Raw genomic sequence first — 17,715 nt, forward strand, 5'->3', positions numbered from 1 at the left:
AGCGTTTAAGATGCACATACCTTGAAGTCGGTAAAGAATACCTAAATATCGGTAGAAATTACACTGATAAATTAAACTATTCTCATTTTGCTTGAAAATTAATCACTTTGACATATTTGACAGTGTAATCATATCGAATGATTAAACATTTATATTCTCTTTCTAAAAAATAAGCATCTGATATTTATCCCAGTTTAATCCTCGGTTTAATCATGGTTGATTAGATTGAAGATTATCTTTTTTGAATAAATTTTAATCATTTTTGATGCTATTTTAATATTTTTTGATTGAATTTTAATCTTTTTGATTATATATTGGTATTGAAAATGAATAAAATTTAATACTGGGAAGATTATTTCGAATTTAATCATGCCGAAGTAATCATGTCTCGAACTCAATAAAGTGAAGCAGGAATCTGTATACTTTTTAAACATTTTTGTTTTAATTTATCTTTGAGTGTACCGATAATCGAAAAAATTAAAGGGTTGTGTCCTAGACACGACCGCAGTATGACGTAGAACCTATCTGTCTAGCTCTATCTATGATGCAGGATACACTGAACGAATTTGACATATTCCTGTTATGTGGAAGTCTAATAAATTTGCGCTATAAGATAATCCATTGAAAATGATATGATTGAAAATGTGTCAGATAAATTCTATATGAATATCTGATACATTTACGATGCTGATAATTTAGTAACTTTTATGTGATCGTCATATGATAAATGAAAATCGATCAAATTATAATAATTAACTGAAATGGATTTGATACCCATAAGCATAAGCTATACTTTTCACCACAATATAATATATGTGTCATAAATCAATCGAAGTAAAGTTTATGTGAAAATAACATGAAATTTACTTCTTCTTTTGACACATATATTTAATCGATTTCTAAAAATAAATTCGAAAAATAAACATCAGGCAGTGGGAGCTTTCACAGTTGTGCCTTTTTTTATTGTAGCTGATTTGGGATTCGATCAAGATCTGTTGAGGTGTGATGCTTTCGGTGTCTGTGCTCGATTCCACTGGGCCACGGCTGACTTCAAGATTGAGCTCGTTCAAATAGCATGAAGAAGAACAGCTCTCCCGACATGGAATGTAATGCAACTTTATGCTCGATTTGCTAGAGTGAAGACAAATAGCACTGACAAATTTATGTTCCGTTTCGGTGGTGTGGTTTGTTCAAATCTTTCTTAATGCACCTGTGTGCAATAAATCAACGACTAAATTATATGATTTGATAGAACTGGCTCCTGAAGTTCGAATACTACTTAGGGCTGGAATCTGAATTAGCCGTGTAGAAGGCTTACAATTAGAATCATAGCAAAGTAAATATTACAGTAGAATCATTTTTTTTTTCAATCTCAATACATTCTTTTCTGGAACCAATTATCATATGAAACAATAACAAACAAAGATTATTCAATACAGTATCATTGTTGTTAGCAGGGTGCCTTCCATTCATTTTGACTAAAAAAATGTTTTTAGAAATTATGGAATAATAAGACACTATGAAAATATTTTTATTATGTAAACAACAAGAAAAGATTGTTAAGTTTGTGTTTAACACATAATACCTGCCAATTTTGCTACATGATAGTCGCAATAAGCGATTTTGTAATTTATCTCACCCACTCTTCGCTCTTCACTCTTCGCGAAGAGGCGATCAGAAAAACGCTTATTGTGACTCTGTCAAAGCTAAATTTGCAGGTTTGATGTGTGAAACACAAACTTTACAATCTTTTCTTATTACTTACACATACAAAATATCATCATAATATCCTATTATTCTATAATTTCATAAAACATTTTTTTAGTCAAAATGAATGGAAGGCACCCTGGTTGTTAGTAGTATTTAGTTCAACTAATCATTTTAATGAGTGTACGTTAACATCGTTGAAAATTGTTTCAATAATTTATAAAGAACAATCATGTAAGATGTATTTTATTGGGAGCGATATTCATCCCAGAAAAAACATGCAAAAACAAATGCTTGCTGTTGGATTTCTTAAAAGGCATTTCTATATGACTATTTAATGATTGGGATTGATCTGTTTACAATCTTTAAACGTCAAAAATCAAAGCAAGCTATTACAATGAGATATACATGTTTTCCTATACTGCAAAGTTAAATGACAGTCCAATAGTTTCTACATGTCTATTTACACGCGACATATCAACAAACGTCAAAAATCAGTAAAAGCAACTCCAATAAAATATACATGATTATCTTATAAGATATGTATTTTAGTGAGCAATGTTCATCATGAAAACAGGTATATTTTAATGAATTTTCTCATAGTGCAAACTTATATGATTTTCCATTAGTTTCTATATGTCTGTTCCCACCCATGACATATCAACAGTTTTTCACCATGAAATATATCAGACAATATTCATATACTTCTTACCTTCGCTAACCACGTTCGAAGCAAAGTATTATCAAGTACTAAGTATGTGAAATTACGATAGAAATCATTCCATATCGCAGTCATAGTTTTTAAGTGATAATCCAATGGAATCTATCAATCATCACATAGAATGAATAAATCTGCTGACATTGCTATGTTATAAGATGGATCCAATAAACGGTACATGTCGATTTGTTTCAGTGTATATGCATTTAGCACAGATAAACAGACATAACTCTCGCAAGTAGTTTTTTTTTTTTTTTTCCGTCGGTCTTGTTTTCCGTGCTGAGCACCAATGCTACCGACGTGCCAGGAAGGTAGCTCCCACACCTGGACCCTACCTATCGACCCATCAACTCATGAACCGGGGACCAACGGCTTTACTTCCCATCCGAAGGAAGGCGTGATCAGAGATGTTATGCCTCAGAACATCCCGGCGGCGCCGACTGGGATTGAACCCAGGCCTGCTGGGGTGAGAGGTAATCACGCTTACCACTACACCACCGGCGCCGTTAGCTCTCGCAAGTAGTTCATCGAACAAGCATGTAACGGTCAATTTAAACGTATCGTGGTTGGTAGTACCGCCACTTGTGGCGCGCATAGTCAGTTCCCTTGCGTTTGACGTTTACACACTACCGCCATCTGTTCAGCGTACTACCCACCACAGTGTACTCAACAGATGGCGGTAATGTTTTAGCGACGTTGTTTTAAAGTGAGGAATATTCAATGTGTTATGTCTGTTTGTCTGTGCATTTAGGTTAACATCCGTTCATATTCTGCACAAAACATACTTTCTAAGCACCACAACTGACAGGATTTCTCGCCATTTTATTATGAATGGGGGCGGGGCAGAACGTTTCTTTTGTGCAGAATATGTAAAAAAGGATGGACTTTGGATGTTAATATAATTGCATATATAGAGGTACCAGTTATGTTTTACCGTCAGTTGTGTGTAATTCACCAACTTAATATAATTGAATATGTCTTTCAAGCAATTTTTGTTAAAGTTTGAAAGTTTTGGTGTGGGAAGAAATTAAGGGAAAAAGTTCTGTTTTTACTAATGATTGTGATTTGTTTAAAATATATTTCCCGGAAAAAAGAGATCGTCATAGTCTATGTCTTTTTCGGGTTATTGTTGAGGGGGGTGGTAGGAGAGGTTGTTGATGGGGGGAGGGGTAGGAAAGGTTGATGAATGGGGGGGGGGGTAGGAGAGATTGTTGTGAAGGGGGGAGGGGGAGGGGTTAATGTGAAAGGCGGAGGGGGTTTACATATATTACTTTTCCTCATTGTGGTCACGCCGCGATCCACCTTTAGCCGCTGATTTGGTCCTGCTTACTGCAGGACCAAGTGCCACGCCGTCCGAAGCGACAATGAGCAAAAGCAATTCAATTCAATTTTTTTTTTCAATTCAAATGATCTTTATTTCTTGTGTTTGTTTGGTTTACATGTATGGATTATCAAGTGACACAGATGCGTCTTTTCAACTTTAGTACATTTGAAATTTTTAATTATTATTTACAGTTCCTAGTCCTATCAGGCCTGTTATTAGAGTATGACCACCTTGGTGGGATTGGTTTGTTTTGAATTTGAAAGAGGAGACTACTTATAACTACTATTTACAACAACAATTAACCTGTAACTACTATATACACCTAACCTACTATATACAAATTGCTTATCAAAGCATCCCAAGTAACAATTTCCAGTTGAAGAAACGCTTTCGTTTTGATTTTGTTCAGCTGCATGTTGAATAATAATTGCACAATGTGTTCACCACAACTTTTATAAAACCCTTGTTTACACTGGTTTGGAGAACCTATACAACTGCAACACAAAGGTGTTGTCTAACGTATTCAGTAAAACGTTTATCCAAAATCAATTTCTTGTTGAAGAAACGCTTCCATTGTGATTTTATTCAACTGCATGCTGAATAATAACTGTACAATTTGTTTATTACAACTTCTGTAAAACTCTTGTTTACACTGGTTTGGAGAACCTGTTCAACTACAGCATTATATGTATACGCGGTATAGGAGTAGAAGCAACTTTTATACAACGTTTATAGATACATATTTAAACTCAAGCTTTATTATTTTGGTGAAAGCTCTTATACAACGTTTGTAGACACTTATTGACAGCTGCTTTGAAATTTAGTAGAGAGTAAACCTGAGAGGCGTTTGTTGCACTCTTTTATGACTCCTAAATAATCATTGTACAGCAAGCGGTGAAAAGCGTTTATAACACTTTTCAATGACTCCTTAACAACCGGATAGAAGCAACTTTTATACAACGTTTATAGATACATATTTAAACTCAAGCTTTATTGTTTTGGTGAAAGCTCTTATACAACGTTTGTAGACACTTCCTGACAGCTACTTTGAAATTTAGTAGAGAGGAAACCTGAGAGGCGTTTGTTACACTCTTTTATGACTCCTAAATAATCATTGTACAACAAGCGGTGAAAAGCGTTTATAACACTTTTCAATGACTCCTTAACAACCGGATAGAAGCAACTTTTATACAACGTTTATAGATACATATTTAAACTCAAGCTTTATTGTTTTGGTGAAAGCTCTTATACAACGTTTGTAGACACTTCCTGACAGCTACTTTGAAATTTAGTAGAGAGGAAACCTGAGAGGCGTTTGTTACACTCTTTTATGACTCCTAAATAATCATTGTACAGCAAGCGGTGAAAAGCGTTTATAACACTTTTCAATGACTCCTTAACAACCGGATAGAAGCAACTTTTATACAACGTTTATAGATACATATTTAAACTCAAGCTTTATTATTTTGGTGAAAGCTCTTATACAACGTTTGTAGACACTTCTTGACAGCTGCTTTGAAATTTAGTAGATAGTAAACCTGAGAGGCGTTTGTTGCACTCTTTTATGACTCCTAAATAATCATTGTACAGCAAGCGGTGAAAAGCGTTTATAGCACTTTTCAATGACTCCTTAACAACCGGATAGAAGCAACTTTTATACAACGTTTATAGATACATATTTAAACTCAAGCTTTATTGTTGCATTACTTGAACATCCCTACAGAGTATGTGCACCCCTTCTGGGTTGTCATTCATTCTCTTGCCTCTCACTTCATTCATGCTTTTGTTGATTCATTCATAACTCTACTGCGTATCGAAGAGTACAGTTCGCTAGTGAATAAAGAGACTATTGGAGTGTTACTAAACTAAATCTAGTGTGTTTTAATAAAAAAGAACATGGTGTCAGAAGTTACCGTGTGCTTCAAGTGAAAATTCGCGTCATTATCGAAATCGCGAATCGGAAATCGGTCCGGGGAAAATCGTTCTCAAGTCGCGTCGTGTCAGCGGCCATTTTGTATTTTTCGGTCGGGATCGGGAGTGAAGAGTGATTCGCTTAAAAATGGATGCAAATCAAATGAAAATGTTGTTGGAGCAACAAATGCAGATGTTTACGAAGATGATGGAGGGAATGCAAGCGACGCAGAATCAGGCTCAAGCGATGCAGCGGCCAAGTGCGTCGAATGTGCAGGTTCCGCAACCATCGCCGCTAGCAGTGGAAGGCGACATGCAGGAAAACATGGATTTTTTTGAGAAAAGCTGGAAAGACTACGCTAAGGCCATTGGTATGGATCGGTGGCCGCCAGAAGAAAACCCACAGAAGGTAAGCTTCTTGCTGTCGGTCATAGGAGAGCCGGCAAGGAAAAAATACTTCAACTTCGAGTTGACAGCAGCGGAAGGTGCAGATCCGGAGGCCACATTGGCCGCCATACGAGAGAAGGTTGTTGCGAAGAGGAATGTCATAGTGGACCGGCTCGACTTTTTCTCTACGACACAGCAGACTCGAGAATCAATCGACGATTATGCCTCTCGTCTCAAGACTCTGGCAAAAATGGCTAAACTCGGAGTGCTAGAGACGGACCTTATCGCATATAAGGTGGTCACGTCCAACAAGTGGCCAAGTATGCGATCAAAAATGTTAAGCATTGCAGACATAACATTGACGAAAGCGATAGACATGTGTCGAGCGGAGGAGATCACGACTAAGCGGTCCCAGGAACTTTCAGTTTTCTATCCGGAAGTAGAGGTGAACAAAGTCGCGAAAGCTAAGTTCCGTTCCAAGCCTCAATCACAGCGGTGCAAGTTCTGCGGAGACCGTCATGACTTCTCTAAAGGTTCCTGTCCCGCTCTTGGTAAGCGGTGCCATAGGTGCAACGGAAGGAACCATTTCGGAAAGGTATGCAAGGCCAGCAACAGATTCCAGAACAGGAAGTCTCGTAAGGTGAAGGAGGTGAAGGACGAAAGCACTGATTCGGAGGAGCAAGCACTTTCTTGCAATGAAGGTTCATCGGAAGCAAGCGAGGACGAATACGAAATCGGCAAGATTTTCGATAATTCATCGAAAGGAGGTGGCGTGATGGCTGAGTTGGATCTCAACTTTGATAACAAGTGGAAGTCAGTGATTTGCGAAGTGGACACCGGAGCTAATACCAGCCTGATTGGCCATAATTGGTTGGTCAAACTCACAGGAGAGGAAACCCCGCAGATGATGCCGTCGACGTACAAGCTCCAAAGCTTCGGTGGGAATCCCATCAAAGTGCTTGGGGAAGTGAAGATACCGTGCCGTCGGATGAAGCGTCGATACCGATTGGTTCTGCAAGTTGTGGACGTGGACCATTGCCCCCTACTGTCGGCAAAGGCATCACGTGTTCTGGGCTTCGTCAAGTTCTGCAAATCGGTCACATTCGGTAAGTCTGATGAAGCAAATTCGCCAAACTTGTTGAATGTTCACAGGATCGAAGCGGAGAAGATTATCCAAGGCCACAAAGGAATCTTTTCTGGTTACGGAAAATTTGAAGGTCAAGTATCGTTGGAGGTAGACCATTCTGTTACACCTTCAATCCAACCTCCTCGTCGTGTTCCGATCGCCCTGAGAAGCAAGTTGAAGAACGAATTGGAATCATTGGAGAAGGAGGGAATGATCGTGAAGGAAGCCAGGCATACCGATTGGGTCAGCAACATTGTGATTGTGCAACGGGGTGACCCGGAATCTTCAAGCATCAGAATCTGTCTTGATCCTATTCCACTCAACAAGGCGCTGAAGAGACCGAACCTACAGTTTGCTACACTGGATGAAATTCTTCCTGAGCTGGGCAAGGCGAAGGTGTTTTCTACTGCGGACGCCAAGAAAGGGTTTTGGCACGTAGAGCTCGACGAACCCAGCAGCAAGCTTACAACATTTTGGACTCCTTTCGGTCGGTATCGTTGGACTAGGCTGCCTTTTGGTATCGCATCAGCTCCTGAAATCTTCCAGACGAAGCTGCAGGAGGTTATCCAGGGTCTCGAAGGAGTCGAATGTTTGGCAGACGATTTGCTGATATTTGGAGTTGGGGAAACTTTGCAAGAAGCGCTCATTAACCACAACAGATGCTTGAAGAATCTTCTAATTCGCCTGGAAGAGCACAACGTAAAACTGAACAAAACGAAGCTCAAGCTCTGCCAAACGTCTGTGAAATTCTTCGGACATGTCCTGTCAAGCAAAGGTCTTCTACCAGATGAGTCGAAGGTTGCTACGATCCAAAATTTTCCTACACCTCTCAACCGGAAGGAAATACACCGTTTTATTGGAATGGTGAACTATTTGGGCAGATTTATTCCAAATCTTAGCAGCAACCTGACAAACCTTCGTAAGCTGATTTCAGATGAAGTTCCCTGGCGCTGGACGAATATTGAGGTGGAAGAGTTCAACCGAGTAAAGGGCTTGGTTGCAGACGTTGGAACCTTGCAGTACTATAACCCAAGAAAACCATTGACCATTGAATGCGATGCAAGTTGCTTTGGATTGGGAGTTGCTGTCTACCAGGATGAAGGAATAATAGGCTATGCCTCAAGGACGTTGACTGCGACTGAACGAAACTACGCGCAGATTGAGAAGGAGCTGTTGGCGATTCTGTTTGCGTGTGTTCGTTTCGACCAACTTGTGGTTGGAAATCCGAAAACGATTGTGAAGACCGATCATAAGCCCTTGATCAGCATTTTCCGGAAGCCTTTGTTGTCTGCTCCAAGAAGATTGCAACATATGCTGCTCAACCTACAACGTTACAATTTGGTAATTGAGTTCGTCACAGGAAAGGAAAATGTTGTGGCTGATGCGCTATCCCGTGCACCGTTCGATGACAAGGCAGTGAAAGACGAATATAACAAGATGCACATTTACAAAGTGTTTGATGATGTCGAAGGGTTGGAGCTTACGAAGTTTCTTAACATATCGGACAGTTGCCTGAACGAGATCATGGATGAAACGGTGAGGGATCCTTGTATGCAGAGCATCATCACTTTTGTTCAGCAAGGTTGGCCTGGAACGGCTGATAAAGTACCAGATGGACTCCGTGTGTATTTCGGGTATCGGGATGAGATATCAGTACAGGATGGAATCGTTTTTCGACATGATCGCATTCTTGTTCCACATGCTTTGCGAAGAGAGATGATCGAAAAGTGTCACGTTAGTCACAATGGGAGTGAAGCGACTCTCAAGTTGGCTAGAGCAAACCTGTTTTGGCCAGGCATGAGCAGTCAAATCAAGGATGTCGTGAAAGGTTGTCCGGTTTGCGCAAAATTTGCTTCGTCGCAGCCGAATCCACCCATGATGAGTCATCAAATTCCCCTGTATCCGTTCCAGTTGATCTCGATGGATGTTTTCTTCAGTGAGTTCCGTGGTCGCAATCAGAAGTTCCTGGTCACCGTCGACCACTATTCAGATTTCTTTGAGGTGGATATCCTAAAGGATCTGACACCGGAATCGGTTATAGCAGCTTGCAGTAGAAATTTCGCTCGACATGGAAAACCACAAACCTTGTTGACCGACAATGGAACGAACTTCCTCAACCAGAAAATGAGGAAGTTTGCAACGGAATGGGACATCAAACACATCACTTCGGCTCCTCATCATCAGCAGGCTAACGGGAAATCGGAGGCAGCCGTGAAGATTGCAAAGCGCTTACTGAAGAAATCGGAGGAAACCGGAACGGACTTCTGGTATGCACTTTTGCATTGGAGGAACATCCCGAATAAGATTGGCTCTAGTCCTGCTGCTCGTTTGTTTTCTCGTTCTACACGTTGTGGAATACCAACATCCGGGGCGAATCTTATGCCGAAAGTTGTCGAACATGTTCCTGAAGCAATCGAGGAGAACAGAAGGAAGATTAAATTGAATTACGACAGAAAAACAAGAAACCTACCTGACCTACAGACTGGATCACCCGTTTATGTGCAGATGAATCCGGAAATTTCAAAACAGTGGACGCCGGGAACCGTTGCCAATCGCCTCAGTGATCGGTCTTACACCGTGAATGTGAATGGCAGCAACTATCGTCGGAGTTTGATTCACTTGAAGCCGCGTAAGGAACCCGAATCGTCGGCAGAAAATTTAACAACAAACACAGTTCCAAAGCCATCGGAGGGAGAAAACGAAGAAGAAAATTGCAGTTATCCAGTTGACAGTTCTCAATCAGTTCTCACCCAGAATTCTCACAACAAGTCACCAGCTCAGGCAGTGGTGCCAGTTTCGACTTCGCCGATTCTACCGATCGCAGCGCCTCGTATGTGTCAGTCACCGAAGCCTAAGGAGAATTTGAATTCAGCATCCAGTTCCATCAACAGTCGTCCGAAACGGGTGTCTCGTATTCCAGAGAAGCTGATGGACTATGTTATTGAGTACAAGTGATGTTTTGTTGAAACAGGGAGGATGTTGCATTACTTGAACATCCCTACAGAGTATGTGCACCCCTTCTCTTGCCTCTCACTTCATTCATGCTTTTGTTGATTAATTCATAACTCTACTGCGTATCGAAGAGTACAGTTCGCTAGTGAATAAAGAGACTATTGGAGTGTTACTAAACTAAATCTAGTGTGTTTTAATAAAAAAGAACATTTATTGTTTTGGTGAAAGCTCTTATACAACGTTTGTAGACACTTCCTGACAGCTACTTTGAAATTTAGTAGAGAGGAAACCTGAGAGGCGTTTGTTAAGGGCTGAACACAATAACAGCGGCACAGCGGCATAGCGGTACAGCGGTAAACGCGCATTGTACTAAAATCGCCGGTACCGCTGTGCCGCTGCCGCTTTGCCGCATTTCTACCCACAATGCATGCACGTTTTTCTTCTGTTCCGCTGTTTTGTTGATTTCTGTAGGTAAACAAACCAGTGTGCTGTTTTCGTTTTGCTGTCAGTGGTGCAAAATTAAAAACTGATTTCTCTCGTCCACGCTCATTTTATCGTGAAAAAAAGTCCCAAATAATGGAAGCTATTGGGAATATTATTAAAATCGTGCAAGCTGTAAAAGAACTGCGGGATCTGCAAACAAATATATCCACGCAAAAGCGTCGGTGGTGGGTGAGACCCTCCAACCAGATGCGACAAAGTGAAGGTAACCTTTTTCTCCATTCATTCCATTAATATTTCCTCTTGTTTAAACTGTGTTTATTTTAAAGGATTTTACGAAACAGCATTCAAATTGATGAAAAATGAGGATCCCGAATACTTTCTCCGGACTGTTCGCATGAATTCTCAAATATTTGATATGCTGTTGAGCATTGTTAAACCACATTTGGAGAAGTTTTCAATTAGAAAACCGATAAATCCGGAGTGTCGACTATTTTTAACATTAATGTAAGTTATTTCATTATTTTAATATTGTGAATATGAATATGTTTACGGTCGGTGCTAAAGTTCTGAAACAATTCCGGTGTGGTAGGGCCCCGGATAGTACTTTTTTCAATTTAAAACCTTTCATTTAATCAGTGATCACATTGACCGTTCACAAACTAGAACAACAGGGAAGTTTTGCGGAGAACGTCCGGGAACCCGATCTTTTTTTAAAATATCAAACTCGAAACCGAAATTGACGGGTTTGGAACGGGTTTCAGTTTTGAAAAACCAAAACCTGATCATCACTTATTCGAATTTCTGGGAAAATCTGCAGGGAAGCTCTGCGGGGAATTTAAGGGAAGTTCTGCAGGGAACTTCAGGGAACTTTTTCGCAGAACTTCAGGTAGGTTCTGTTGGCAAATTCAGGGAAGTTACACGGAGAACTTCTGAGAACCTGATCTTTTTCAAACTATCCGACCCGAAACCGAAATTCAGCAAACTTCTGAGAAGTTTCAGCAAACTTCAGAGAAGTTTTAGCAAACCTTAGAGAAGTTTCAGCATTACCTGTATCAGAGAAGTTTCCTGGGGGGAGGGGGGAGGGGGGGGGGGGGTCGGGGATGAAGTGGGTCGTGACATAAACATGTAGCTTGATGGCGTAAGAATGGTCAATTCATTAAACTGATTATAGAGAACCACGTTTTTTTTTAAACATTAGGAACTGTGATGATAGAATGCATTTGGGGTCGTGATATAAAAATTTACCCTGATGGCCATGGGACCGTCTTCTGGAAGATCCGGAACATCCGGAAAGTGGACAATCCACGAAACTGATTCTAGAGCTCCGCGGTTTTTTTTTTAATATTAGGAACTGCGATGATATAATGAATTTGGGGACATAAAAATGGACCCATATGGCCATCGGACCCGGATGGAAGACCTGGAACATCCGAAAAATCGTCAATCTATGAAACTGATCCTAGAGCTCCACGGTTTTTTCGAAAGCATTTGGAACTGTGATATAAGAAATAATTTGGAGTCATGACATAAACATGGACCTGGATTCTCTGGTAGTTCCTGAACATCCTTAAAAAAGGTCAATTCATGAAACTGATCCACGTTTTTTTTTCAAAAACATTACGAACTGTGATATAAGAATGAATCACAAGGGTCGTGACATAACAATAAACCTGGATGACAATTGGACTGTCCTCCAGAAGATTCGGAACATCCGTAAAAGTGGTTTATCCATGAAACTGTAAAAAAACGCGTATTTTTTCGCAAGCTCTTGGAACTGTGATATAAGATAGAATTTAGGGGCGTGACATAAACATGGACCATGGATGGCTATGGGACTATCCTTCGAAAGATCCGAAACATCCGTAAATTGAAACTGTGATATGATACAGAATGTTAGGTCGTCACGTAAAAATGAATTCAGATGGCCATGGGACCATTAAGGTCCATGTTTATGTCAAACCCCAAATTCATTCTTATATCAAAGTTCCTAATATTTTTGAAAAGAAAAACTGCAGAGCTCATGGATCAGTTTCATGGATTTACCACTTTTACAGTTGTTCCAGATCTTCCTGAAGACGGTCCCATGGCCATCCAGGTCCATGTTTTCGTCACGAACTTATTTGTTATTACTTCACAGTTCCAAGTGTTTAAAAATAAAACGCTGAGCTCTACACTAATAAAATAATGTTTTTATGTGTTCCATACATGAATTTTTGTAATGTGATCAACAAATGATCTCTATGTGTCGGACACATACTTGATATGTGTACACATAAAAGCCATGTGTGACCACACATACTATTAATTTGACTCGTAAATTGCATGTGTACTTCTGAGTGGATTCTGTTTATGTGTGGTAACATAAAAATCATGTGGAGTTTCTCATGGAAATTCGCCAATAAAAATGTGTGGAATTTTGTGAGTGTAGGATCAGTTTCATGGATTGACCATTTTTCGGAAGTTTCGGATCTTCAGGAGGATGGTCCCTTGGCATCCGGGTCCATGTTAATGTCACTACCCTAAATTCTGGCTTATATCTCAGTTCCAAGTGTTAAAAAAAAACTGTGGACGGTTCCATAGTCATCCGTGTCCATGTTTCTTTTTTATATTACAGTACCACGTGTTTTCGAAAAAACTGCGCAGCTCTAGGATCAGTTTCATGGATGAACTACTTTTATGGATGTTCCGGAGAACCGTTCCGTTCCATATATAGGAACCATGAATGTATTCTCGCTAATTATGAACATTTGTGCCCATTAATCTAGATTATAGATCTTAAGCCACTTGCAAAACCCAACACACATTTAAAAAAACGTGTACGACTCTTTTAGCTTTTAAAAAAAGTACTAGACCCTATTTTCAATTTTTTTTACATTCAAAATAATCTACAGACCCTAGGAACTCTAGAGGTACTACAATTTTAGAAATTCATCAAGAAATGGCTAAGGTATGCCATTGCAAACCTGCCGTTATACGTTTTTCGGAGGCATCGTATTCGGAGTGTTAACACGGGTTTGGGTTGGGTTTCGGTTCTGAAAAACCAAAACCTGATCATCATTAATTAGGAATTCTGAGAAGTTCTGAGGCGAACTTAAGGAAACTTTTGCGGGGAACTTCAGGGAAGTTTTGCGAAGATCTTTGGGGAAGTTTTGAGAGGAACTTCAGGGAAGTTCTGCGAACTTCAAAGAGATTCTGCGAGCTTTAAAGCTGTTGTGCGAGCTTCAGAGCAATTCTGCAAACTTCAGAGCAGTTCTGTGAACTTCAGAGCAGTTCTGTTGCTTCCATTCACTAAAAAAATGTTTTTGGGGATTATGAAATCATTAGATGTTATAATGTTATGCTGTAAGATACAATAAAACGTTGTAAAGCATGTGTTTAACTAATAAAACCTGTCAATTTCGCTATCAAAGTATCACAATAAGCGATTTTACGATTTGTGACCGTTTACTCAGAGTGATTGTGATACTCTGAAAGCAAAATTGACATATTTTATGTGTCAAACATATACCGTGGACCCCCAGTAATATGACCGGTTTTAATCTGAACACTTTTTAATTTGAACCCCGCTTATCTGCACGGCGTGCAAACTAAAAATTGCCTAAACGTCATTTTGCACATGGAACGGAGTAAAGGGAAATGGAACATTGGAAAACGGAACGCAGAATCTAAACAAAACAGCAAAAAAGGCAACCAGAAACACGCTGATAGGGTTACTAGAAGTTCAAATTAAAAATGAACCCCGTTAATATGAATGAGGTGTCGTTCAGATTAGCGGGGATCCACGGTACTTTACAACCTCTTCTTGTGATTTACAACTACAGATTATCATTATAGCATCTAATGATTTCATAATTCCGAAAAACATTTTTTTAAAGCAAGTGAGTGGAAGGTTCTATGAACTTCAGAGCAGTTTTGTGAACTTCAGAGCAGGTCTGCGAACTACAGAGCAGGTCTGTAAATATCAGAGCAGGTGTGCAAAGCATGTCTGCGAATTTCAGTGTGAACCTCCTTGAAGGCCTAGAATTTTCCTGAAGCTTTCCAGAAACTTTGCATGATTTTCCTGAAATTCGTAGATTCCGCAGAAAGCCGCAGATTTTTCAGGAAGTTTACAGAATTATCCTGAAGTACGTAGAATATTTCAAATATTCACAAAACTTTTCTGACGTTCGTAGAATGTTCCTAAAGTTTGCAGACTTTCCCGAAGTTTTCAGATGTTTCCTGAAGTTCGCAGATTGTTTCAGGAGTTCCAAGAATTTTCGGGAAGTTCGTAGATGCCCTTGAAGTTCCCAGAATTTTCCTAAAATAAGCAGACTTTACTGAAATTTGCATAATTTGTATGATGTTCATAGAATTTTCCTGAACTTCGTAAAAATTTTTAAAGCTTCCTAAAAGTTTGCAGAACATTCCAGAAGTTCACAAAATTTTCTTAAAGATAGCCAAATTTTCCTTAAGTTGGGGTTTCGGATGCTCAACAATTTTTCTTAATTCAGCAAAACTTTCTAAAAATGCACAGAATTATCCAGAAATTTGCTAATATCCTTGAAGTTCCCAAAATTCTTGAAGCTCACAAACCTTTCCGAAAGTTCGCAGAATTTTCTTGAAGTACGCAGACTTTCCTGAAAGCCGCAGAATATACCTGAAGCTTGTATATTTTTTCTGAAACTCGCTGAGTTTTTTGTAGTTTTGTAGTTTTGAAGTTTGTAGAAGTTCCTTAAGTTCGCAGAATTTTACTGAAGTTTGCAGACTTTTCTGAAGTTTGAAGAATTTTTGTAATGTTCACAAATTTTCCTGAAGACCGCAGAATTTTCCTGAAGGTCATAGAATTTTTCTGAAGCTCGCAAAACTTTCCAGAAGTTCACAGAAGTTTCCTGAAGCTGGCAGAAATTTCGTAATGTTCGCCGACCTCCCTGGAGTTCAAAGAATGTTCCTAAAGTTTTCAAAATCTTCGTGAAGTTCGCAGAATTTTATTAAAATTTGCAACATCCTGCAGAGTTTTGCTGAAGTTCGAAGAATTATGCTGAAGTTCACTGAATTCCCTGAAGTTTGCAAAACTTTGCAAAGTTTTCAGAATTTTCGCAGAATTTTCCTTAAGTTGGCTGATTTTTCAGATCCTCAATATTTTTTCCTCGATTTTTTTCCTTAATTCAGCAATACATTCTAGAAGTGCACAGAATTATCCTGAAATTCACAAACTTCCTTGAAGTTCCCAAAATTCATCAAGCCTGAAGTACACAAACTTCCCTGAAAGCCGCAAAATTTTCCTGAAGTTCGTAATTTTTTTCTTGTACGTAGTACGTTGAATTTTCTTGTAGTTTGCTTGATGTTATCCTGAAGTTCATAGACTTTGTGTAAATTTTGCAGATTTATTTTAATATCTTAAAGCTTTCCAGAAGAACGCAGAAATTTTCTCAAAGTCGCAAAATTTTCAGAAGTTCCAAGAATATTTCTGAAGTTCTCAAAATCTCGATGAAGTACGTAGATTTTTTTGTAGTTTGCTCTAAGTTATCCTGAAGTTCGTAGAGTTTGTTCGATTTCCGAAGATTTTTTTAAGCTTTCAAAACTTTCCAGATGTACGCAGAAGTTTTCGCAAAGTCGAAAAATTTCCTGAAGTTTGCAGACATTTATGATGTTTGTGTTATGATGTTATAATTTCTTAAATTTGCAGAATTTTTCAAAAGTTCATAGATTTTTTTGAAGTTTGTATAATTTTTCTTCAAAGCATTGCAGAAGTTCTCAGATTTGGCCTGAGGTTGACAGATTTTGTCTGAAGTTTGTAGACCTAGGAAGCTCTTTAATTTTCCTGAAATGCTCAGAATTTTCCTGAAGTACGAAGAATTTTGCTGAAGTTCGCAGACTTTATTCCTATTAATTTGATTGGCTTGTTGGTTTTGTTTATGTAATCGTTTAAATAAACGTATATCATTCGTTACTTTTTCATTGATTCGACTTTATTATTATTTCTGTTTCAACCGTTTTCAGGTATTTAGGTCATGGAATGAGTCACTTTGCTCTGTCTCGTTTATTCCGAATGGGCGTTTCAACCGTACGGGAAATCACCCAGGAAGTCACGAGAGTGATATGGGAGGTAATGTCTGGTACATATTTACCAATGCTGAGTGAAGCCTCTTGGAAGGAATGCAGCGATGATTTTTTTGATCGCTGGAATTTTCCGAATTGCTGTGGCGCCGTCGACGGGAAGCATGTGGTTATTCAATGCCCACAGAACGCTGGTTCACTATTTTACAACTATAAAAAACAGCATTCAATCGTTTTGTTGGCAATTTGTGACGCCAATTACAACTACTTGGCAGTTGACATAGGTGCGTACGGTGGAAACTCTGATAGCAGTATATTTGCGTCAAGTGAGTTTGGAAAACTTTTGTTATCAGGCAGACTGGGATTTCCTCCGCCAACTAACTTGCCAAACAGCACCATAGAGCTGCCTTATTTCATTGTTGGAGATGCAGCTTTCCCTCTCAGATCAAACATCATGAGACCCTTCCCAGGAAGAAATCTACAGGAAATACAAGAAAATTTCAACCATAGACTTTCTGTTGCACGCCGCACGATAGAAAATACATTTGGCATCACCGTCGCTAGATGGAGGATTTTGAAGTCACCATTGTGTATGTTACCAGAGTCAGCGGAAAATATTGTTAAGGCAGTAGTGGTGTTGCACAATTTTCTGAAAAAACACGGTGAGCAACAGTACACTCCACCAGGATTCACGGATACGATCGACACTGTTGGAAACTTGGTCCAGGGCGAATGGCGCACGCTTACTGATCCTCTACAAAGTGTTCCAGCTGATTCTATTAGTCGAGGACATAATGCTTCTCGAAATGCATTTCAAATACGTAATATTCTAGCACAGTATGTGTTGGATAATCCTCGTTACGGACTCAATGGTTGATCAAATCAAGCTACACTAACTGAAAGGGACTTTTTCTTTTTTTTTTAATAATAACAATAATCAGTAACACTTTTTTGACAATTCTAAAATAAGTTGCCGTATATACAATTTTTGCCAGTGGTCAATATTTGGCAGCAGTAAGTTGGAATTTATTAACCAATCATCTTCCCTTTCAGTTACCGAACGTTTTAGATTAGTGTATAAGTAATTTTGTAAGAGAAAGGAATTCTGTA

The 17,715-nt window shown here is 39.1% G+C and overlaps 2 protein-coding genes across 2 annotated transcripts; both read left to right on the forward strand.

The window, feature by feature from the left end:
- Window positions 1-5,865: 5,865 nt before the first annotated feature.
- Window positions 5,866-10,128, forward strand: LOC135711956 (uncharacterized protein K02A2.6-like). The gene has a single exon (XM_065234929.1). The coding sequence runs from the start codon at window positions 5,866-5,868 to the stop codon at window positions 10,126-10,128; it is 4,263 nt and encodes a 1,420-aa protein (XP_065091001.1).
- Window positions 10,129-16,657: 6,529 nt separating this feature from the next.
- LOC135711957 (uncharacterized) lies at window positions 16,658-17,482 on the forward strand. Its single transcript, XM_065234930.1, has one exon. The coding sequence runs from the start codon at window positions 16,658-16,660 to the stop codon at window positions 17,480-17,482; it is 825 nt and encodes a 274-aa protein (XP_065091002.1).
- Window positions 17,483-17,715: the final 233 nt, after the last annotated feature.

This window comes from Ochlerotatus camptorhynchus, unplaced genomic scaffold, assembly GCF_037179485.1.
Source record: "Ochlerotatus camptorhynchus isolate MF236.1 unplaced genomic scaffold, CSIRO-AGI_Acam_v1.1 ptg000447l, whole genome shotgun sequence".
Taxonomy (NCBI): domain Eukaryota; kingdom Metazoa; phylum Arthropoda; class Insecta; order Diptera; family Culicidae; genus Ochlerotatus; species Ochlerotatus camptorhynchus.

Coding starts and splice junctions, on each gene's coding strand:
- LOC135711956 (XM_065234929.1), top strand. CDS start 5,866: ATGATGGAGGGAATGCAAGCGACGCAGAATCAGGCTCAAGCGATGCAG.
- LOC135711957 (XM_065234930.1), top strand. CDS start 16,658: ATGTCTGGTACATATTTACCAATGCTGAGTGAAGCCTCTTGGAAGGAA.